The 8190-nt window shown below is 52.5% G+C and overlaps 1 protein-coding gene across 7 annotated transcripts in view; it reads left to right on the top strand.

Annotated features, from left to right (window-relative positions):
* DPP3 (dipeptidyl-peptidase 3) overlaps positions 1-7241 on the top strand; it is a 29505-nt gene extending 22264 nt beyond the window's left edge. For all 7 annotated transcript variants that reach the window (XM_015569045.1, XM_006771553.2, XM_006771552.2 and 4 more), the window contains exons 13-18: positions 27-89; positions 187-311; positions 426-546; positions 1575-1754; positions 3964-4126; positions 6676-7241. In XM_015569045.1, the coding sequence (XP_015424531.1) occupies positions 27-89; positions 187-311; positions 426-546; positions 1575-1754; positions 3964-4126; positions 6676-6848 (825 nt within the window). In that variant the 3' untranslated portion in view covers positions 6849-7241. The remainder of the gene's footprint in view (positions 1-26; positions 90-186; positions 312-425; positions 547-1574; positions 1755-3963; positions 4127-6675) is intronic.
* The last annotated feature ends 949 nt before the right edge of the window (positions 7242-8190 follow it).

Here is an 8190-nt window from a genome sequence, read left to right as displayed (position 1 = left end):
CCCCATCAATGACCCTTCTCTTGCAGGATGAGAAAGGAGCGTTCAACTTCGACCAGAAGACAGTGATCAACCCAGAGACAGGGGAGCAGGTGAGGGTGGCCTTGGCGGAGCCCAGGGTGCTGGGAGGGTGGGCGCAGGTGGGGTGGCAGCCATCCTCAAACTGGCTTCCTGGGTCTCCCCTCCCAGATTCAGAGCTGGTACCGGAGCGGGGAGACCTGGGACAGCAAGTTTAGCACCATCGCTTCCAGCTACGAAGAGTGCCGGGCAGAGAGTGTGGGCCTCTACCTCTGCCTCCACCCCCAAGTGCTGGGGTACGAGCAGCGGGCGTGGGGGCTGCCTCCTCTTTGGGCAGGGGGGGGGGCCGCAGGGAGGGCAGGGCCCAGGCAGCCTCCGACCCCCCTGCCACCGCCCTCTCCTGTCCCCAGGATCTTTGGCTTTGAGGGGGCCGATGCAGAAGATGTGATCTACGTGAACTGGCTCAACATGGTCCGGGCTGGGCTGCTGGCTCTGGAGTTCTACACCCCTGAGGCCTCCAACTGGAGACAGGTGGGGCCCTGGGGGCCCTCAGGAGTGGGGGAGCCTAAGATGGGGGCCAGGATCAGGATTCTGGGTACAGGGCGGGGACAGTCTACGAGGCACGTGAACTGGGTTTAATCTCAGACTCCACTGCGTCTGGGGACAGGTCACATCAGTGTCTTGTGAAATGTGAGTAATGAGCTCCCTACCCACCTTGGAGGGAATCAAGTGAGATGACTTGACTGCGACTCCTAATAGCTGACTAGCTGAGGACTTTGTGCCAGGCCCAGTTCTAAGCACTTTACATGAATTAACTCATTTGTTAATGAAGTAACCCCAGGAGGTAGGTACTATTATTACTGTTATTTTAGAGATGAGGAAATCGAGGCCCAAAGAGGTTAAGTAACTTGCTGGTGAGTAGCAGAGCCAGGGTTCAAATCCAAGCATCTGCCTCCTGAGCCATCAGGCCAGACTGCTCAGGTACGAGATGTCCTTTGGAAATAGGGTAAGCAGTAGAATGTTTTAAAAAGTCAAATAAGTATGCTTTCAGGAGGCAATATTATGTCATCGAAAGAATACACATTTTAGAGTCGGGAAACATGGGTCTGAGTGAGCCCTGGCTCTCCCTTAGCAGCTGTGCGACCCTGAGCAAGTCACGTGACCTCTCTGGGCCTCTGTTTTGTCATCTGTGAATTGGGAATAATGATGCCCTCTCTGTCCCTCTGTTGAATGCAAACAAGATTGTGGAGAAGAAAGTGCTTGGGGTCTGAGTGGTGAGGCTACTGCTCTCACAGGGCAGAGTTTGGAGCAGCAGAGGCCATGCTGGTGGCCGGGGGTGCACAGGTCCTGCCTGGAAATGGCCTCTGTGTCCCCCAGGGCAGCCTGCCCTCCCTTATGAGAAGAAGGGGGCATCTGAGGGAAGAGGAATAGGCAGGAAAGAAGAGAATACAGTAAGGATAATTGACAATGAGCAAGAACTATATATCAGGTCTTGGACCGAACACTTACTATATCTTATCTCAGGGCTACAAACGACTCCTTTCTCCCTGGCCCTGCAGGCGCACATGCAGGCCCGGTTTGTGATCCTGAGGGTCCTGTTAGAGGCCGGCGAGGGACTCGTTACCATCACTCCCACCACAGGCGCCGATGGACGTCCGGATGCCCGGGTCCGCCTTGACCGCAGCAAGATCCGGTCAGTGGGCAAGCCCGCCCTGGAGCGGTTCCTACGGAGACTCCAGGTAAGCGGAGGCCTCTTGCCTCGGAAGCCCCTCCGGACTCACCCTACTTCTCCGCCCGATTTCCCGTTTTGCAGATGATAGGACTGGCTTCCTAGGCCAGCCAAAAGGCTCTACAGACGAGTTGTTGAAATTAATAACAGAGTTCAGCAAGGGTGAATAAAGTCCCAAGAGGATTTTTCATGGAACTTGACAAGCTGATTGTAAAATTTGTTTATTTATTTATCAATCCTCACCTGAGGATATTTTTCCATTGACTTGTAGAGAAAATGGAAGAGAGTGGGAGAAACAGAGAGAGAGAAACATTGATGTGATAGAGACACATTAATTGGTTGCCTCCCACAGGCACCTGGTCAGGGTGGGGGATCGAGCCTGCAACCGAGGTACCTGCCCTTGACTGGAATCGAACCCGGACCCTTCAGTCCTTGGGCTGATGCTCTATCCACTGAGCCAAACTGGTTAGGTGGAAGCACAGAGGACTGAATAAGAGCCGAGGCACTGCTGAAGCAGAACGGGCTGGGAGACTTGCTCCCAGAATTTATTCTAAGATTATTGGGTTCAGTGTTGCACTGGGGCAGCAGTAGACACGCTGACCAGTGGAACAGAACCAAGAACCAGGCCTCGACTGTTTGGCATATGGCAGACGTAGCCTTGCAGATGACTGGGGAAAGGAGGCACCGTTCAGAAAGTGGTGCTGAGGCAACAGGCTGTCCTTATTAAGACGAATTGGATTTCTTCCTGATACCATACACACAACCAGCCTCAGAGAGATTAAAGGTTTAAATGTGAAAGGCAAAGTTTTAAACTGACCTCAGGATGAAGGAGAATGTCTCCAAACACGAGAAGCACAAGCCATCAAGGAAAAGATTGATCTCTTTAACTCCATCAGAAATAACTTTTGTTCATTACAAGGTGAGAAGATGAGTCAAACTAGGCTAGGGTATTTATATGTTAGCATATATACTAACAAAGGTTAGTCTCTAAATATATAAAGAATTTTTAGAAAAGTGAAGAGCCCGACCGGTGTGGCTCAAGGGTTGATCGTTAAATCTATGAACCTGGAAGTCACCGTTTGATTCCCAGTCAGGGCACATGCCCGGGTTGTGGGCTCAATCCCCAGTAGGAGGCATGCAGGGGACAGCTGATTGATGATTCTCGCTCATCATTGATGATTCTATCTATTCATCTCCCTTCCTCTCTCTGAAACCAATAAAAACATATTTTAAAAAAAATAAAGACTAGCCCCGTCTGTGTGGCTCAGAGGTTGAGCATCTGCCTATGAACCAGGAGGTCACAGTTCAATTCCCGGTCAGGGCACATGCCCGGGTTGCGGGCTCCATCCCCAGTGTGGGTGTGCAGGTGGAAGAAAAGACTATCCAACAGAAAAATAAACGAAAGTCATGAACACAGAGGAAAATAAGAAACCACCAATGGCAGATGTGGCTTTATGGGAAGATGCTCAATCTCATCAGTAATCAGGGAAGCATAAATGAAATCCTGTGAGATTTACGCCCGTGGCAAAAATGGAAACTGCCCGCAGCAGCCCGATATGCAGGGCAGTGACTGCCACCTGCTTCCCCGACTGAGTTAGTGCGACTTTGTAGAACGACCTGCATGTTGCCCGTAAGGCTGCGTGGTCACCTGGCCTCCAGACCATCGCGTCTCCTGGACGTTCATCCTACAAGGCTGTCCCAGCCGTACTGGGTGGCAAAAGCACAGGTTACCCATCAGCAGAAGAGGTTCGCCTGTGTGTGTTTGCAAGTGGAACACCGTACGGCGGTGTGACGAGGGCTGCATGCGTGAACACAAGTGAATCGCAGACATAACTTGAGCAGAAAAGCAAAGCACAGAACACGGCAACGTTTACGTAATGTGTGGTTGAGGGGAAAACAAGGGAATGAAAGCACAGAATTGAGGGCTGTTTCTTCAGCCCGGAGGCCACAGGGTGCAGGCAAGGAAAGGCAGTTGGATGAACTCTTGAGCTGGGTGGCGGTTGCATGGGTGTCTTATTCTTTATAACATAGATGTTAGATATTTTAACAGGCACTCACTGTGTGCTAAGCACTTAGCATGCCTCTCTGTCCTCTTCAGCAGGGCAACACTGAGAGCACGTGTGGTTCAGGGCTGGGCGCCATCAGCTGCGGCCCCGGCAGAGCCCTGTGGATGCGGGGTGGGCGCCCCCCGGGCACTGACTCCTTCTGCCTGCCCGCAGGTACTGAAGTCCACAGGGGATGTGTCCGGAGGCCGGGCCCTGTACGAGGGGTATGCGGCGGTGACGGATGCTCCCCCCGAGTGCTTCCTCAGCCTCAGGGACACGGTGCTGCTCCGCAAGGAATCTCGGAAGCTCATCGTTCAGCCCAACACTCGCCTCGAAGGTAACGGACTCCTGAGCCTCCTTTGGTGGGGGCCGTGCAGCCCTGTGGGAGCACAGAGGAGGCCTGCCACTGACCAGGGGCCCAGGGAAGGCTAACTGGGGTGACTCCGACCTATCTCCCTGCCACAGTCCTCCTCGGGCCAAAGCTCAGGCCAAAACCTTGGCATCTACCATCACCACCATCACTACCACTGTCCATGGTCATGCCGATGATCAGATGGGAACAGAAGGTTTGAGAAAGGCCAGCAGAGCCAGGGCGAGTGGAACATGCAGACCCCGGGGCGGGCAGGCATGGTACCAGAGAATCAGACCTCGCCCTGAAGTGAGTCACATCAGGCAGTGAGTTGGGACCCAGCAGGCCAAGTGGAACCCAGGGGACAATGTGACTCAGCAGAGCCAGGACAGAGATCAGTAGCCCTGTGGTCCCTCTACCTTCTCAAGTGATGATCCCATTCCCAGAAGCCCTGACCCTGTGTGCATTGCACTTGGATCTTTTGTATTCAACGCCCTTAGGGATCCCAGCACCTGCTGATTCACTTCCCCTCCCCCCTTGACTCGTCTACCCTGACATCTGGCTCACGAGGCACCTAGAGGAGGCGGTGCCAATCAGCGGTTAGAGCATGAGCTTCGGAACTGCTCTGCGACCTTGTCCTAGCACTTGGCTGCTCTGGGCTTGGGTGTCTTCATTCATAAAGCCAGCCTTGATGTGTGCTTACATTGTAGTGAGCCTGAATTAAGTGCTTTCCATGGACCAACCCTTTAAATCCTCACAATAATCCAATGAGGTAGATATTTTTATTACCCCATTTTACAGATAAGACAATTGAGGCACAGAGAGTAAATTACTCAAGGCTTATAGCTCGATATTAGAAGAGCCAAGAGTAAATTTAAAAGTGTTTCCTCTTCACTTCCACATCCTGGGCAGTAGTGAGGGTTAAATTCAGTAATTACCTCCTACTGGTGAGGAAGAAGCATTTAAGAGGCTTATCCTAAACTCTTTACTCTACACTCCAGAGGCTCCATGGGCTTTGGCCCTGGCCCATTGCCGACCTCAGCAACCCTCTTGCCTGGTTTACTGCCTTCCAGGCGCATGGGCCTTTCCGTTTCTTCAACACCCTGAGCTTGCTCTGCTCTTATAACCCTTGCACTCGCTGTTCCCTCAGCTTGGCGTGATCCTCTCCCAGATCTTCGTCTGGATGGCTCTTCTTGTCATTTGGGTCTCCATATAACGGCATCTCCTGGGAGAGGCTGTCTCTGACCCCTCAATCTAAAGCAACCCCTTTGGTCCCTCTTGGCTTTCTCTTCATGCACCCATCACTCTGCCACTTTCCTGTCTGCCTTGTCTCCATGCCAGCAGAAGCAGCATATCCCCTGCACCTAGCACAGGGCCTGGCACACTGGAGCTGCTCAGTGCCTGTCAAATGAGTGACTGAATGAATGAATATGGATCATGCTGGGCACACAGTAAGTGCTGGTTCCACGGACAGTATCGTCATCACTCTGATTGTTCTGCCCTGCAAGGGCCAGTGGGGATCAAGAGGTGAATCGGACCCAGACCCTTGTCTCAAGTAGCTCACAGCCCATTAGGAAAACCTGCATGAGTGCCCAGGAGACGCAAACAGTGATTTGAACAGGAAGAGAGAAGGTCACATCCACCTTCAAGGGAGTCAGGGAGGGTTCTGGGGAGGAAGTGGTGATTACACGAGGCCTGAAGGACAGGCTGGATTTTCTTTTTATTTTTTTGTTTGGATTTTCAAAGGTAGTGTTGGTAGTGATGATGACAGCTAACTTCCAAGGACTTTCATATGCCAGGCACTGGGTAAAAACTTCCCATGGATTAACTCCCAACAACCTAATGAGGAAGTAACTGTCCCCATTTTTCAGCTGGAAACAGACACAGGGGGACTGATTGTGTATTTGCCTGAGGTCACACAACTAGTGGGTGGCAGAACCAGAATTTGAACTTGGGCCATCTGAACCCAGAGCCTGTGCTCTTAGCTCTATACAGCACAACAAGGCACTGTGGGGGGATGTGAGTTAGAGGGCAGTGCTTCCAGGAGTGTTCAGACGGCCCTCGGAGCTGCCCCATTTAAGAGATGAGGAAATAGGTCAGAGATAACGCTGCTGGTGGTAGCTAGCACTTGTTGAGCACTCACTTGATGCATTATTGTATTTAATCACTACAGCTTCTTGAGGGAAGAGGTACTGTGCTCAGCCCCACTTCACAGATGAGGAAACTGAGGCTTAGAGGTTGAGAAGCGGCCAAGGACAGTGTCTGTTTATCCTGCCATGGCACCTGGAATACATCTTTTATTAAATGAATGAATGAATGCAGCAACTCATTAAATACTCCCCCTCTAATATGTCCTTCCTCATAGGGTTATTGTAAGGAGGAATAGATAATAAACCTAAAACATTGGACACAATTTTTGGCACACGGTAAGAGCTCAGGAAGAACTAGCCGCCGCCGCCGCTGCTGATGGTGATGACAATTCTGCTTCCCTATTAAGACCTTTCTCTGCTGCTGTTTTCTCTCCATCTCCTCCCCAGGCTCAGAAGTGCAGCTTCTTGAGTACGAGGCCTCGGCTGCTGGTCTCATCCGATCCTTCTCCGAGCGCTTCCCAGAGGACGGGCCCGAGTTGGAGGAGGTTCTCACCCAGCTGGCCACAGCCGATGCCCAGTTCTGGAAGGGCCCCTGTGAGGCGCCATCCGGCCAGGCGTAAAGCAGATTTGTGCAGCCCCTCCCCAACTCCATCGAACCAAGGCTGCAAGCAGCCCCCTTTTTATGTGCGCATCAGGGGCTAAGGGAGGGGCAGGAGCTCAGGCCTTGGTGCTACCTCAGCCGAGGGTGGTGACACTAACCCCTTCCATTTGGCAGCACGTTCCACTTTACCAACTACTTCCCTGTGTTATCTCATTTGATCTGTGCTGCCCTCTGTGGAATGGGCAAGGCAGGGCGCCTTATCCTGTTTCCCAGATGAGGAGATGGAAGTTCTGAGAAGTGACCTGTCTAGAGCCTGCAGGACTCAAAACCTCTCCCTGTCTAGGGCTCTTCATGGATTACTTTTATAACCAGAAAAATAAATATTAGAAATAAATAAATACTGTGGTCTGAGCAATTTCTCCTTGTCTTTGCTTCACTTTTCTTTTGCTCCTACCAGGGTGGTGGGATCAGGGGCTGGGGAGGGGGCAGGAGGGTCATTTCCAGGCGTCCATCCCCTGAGGATGTGCGCACAGTTACAGAATTGAACATAGCACAATTTCTGCAGCCCGCTTTTGTGGCATTTCTTGTGTTTTGAAGTATTCTGGGAGTCTAAAAACTAGAAACCTGCAACTCCAGTCAGAATCCTAGGATGTAATCTCTTGAGCCTTGTGTTTTGTTTTCTGAGCCTGGACCTTTTAGTGCGGCGGGAAGAAAGGACATGGCCCTTTTCAGCTTGAAGATGGTTCCAGTTACCTTTGCTGCTCAAACACTGGAAGGGCTGCACTCAGGCTTGAAGCCAAAGCGCCCTGCCGCTGACCCAGAGGTCACAGGGCCCAGGTGCTGCGGCTGGGAAGGAGCAAAGATAAATCCTATGAGCTGGGATGAGGGATTGCGCTTTAGCCGCCAGAAGCCCAGCAAAGAAGCCAGCACATCCCGCATGGCTCCCCAGGCTCGGGCCGGAACGTTGCGCTGCCGGAACGTTTGTCCGCGAGCTTTCCGGAACCCGGAGCGCTTGGATGCTGCACGGCGGCTGGCCAGAGCCGGTTGCCAGGGCGACGCTTGCGAAGATGGCGGCTGCATCTCCGTTGGATTTCGACGGCGGCAAAGCTGAGAGGTGAAGGCCAAAGTCCTTGCGGCCTCTTTTCCTACAGATATGGAGAGGGTGCCCCCGGGATCTGGCTCCTGACGTTCTTGAACAGCTAGGGAAACAGGCCCAAGCACCCAATTTTCTATTTCTCTCTGTGTGTGTGTGTGTGTGTGTGTGTGTGTCCCGCGGTCAGTGCTGGAGTCTGGACTTGGATCCCCAGTTCGGGGCTCCCCACACACCTCACTCTCAGAGACCGGCTCCCTCCCTGGGTACT

This window comes from Myotis davidii, unplaced genomic scaffold (genome assembly GCF_000327345.1).
Source record: "Myotis davidii unplaced genomic scaffold, ASM32734v1 scaffold425, whole genome shotgun sequence".
In the NCBI taxonomy this organism is placed as follows: Eukaryota; Metazoa; Chordata; class Mammalia; order Chiroptera; family Vespertilionidae; genus Myotis; species Myotis davidii.
The sequence above is the reverse complement of the archived record's forward strand: the minus strand, read 5'-3'. Positions and strand labels throughout refer to the sequence as shown.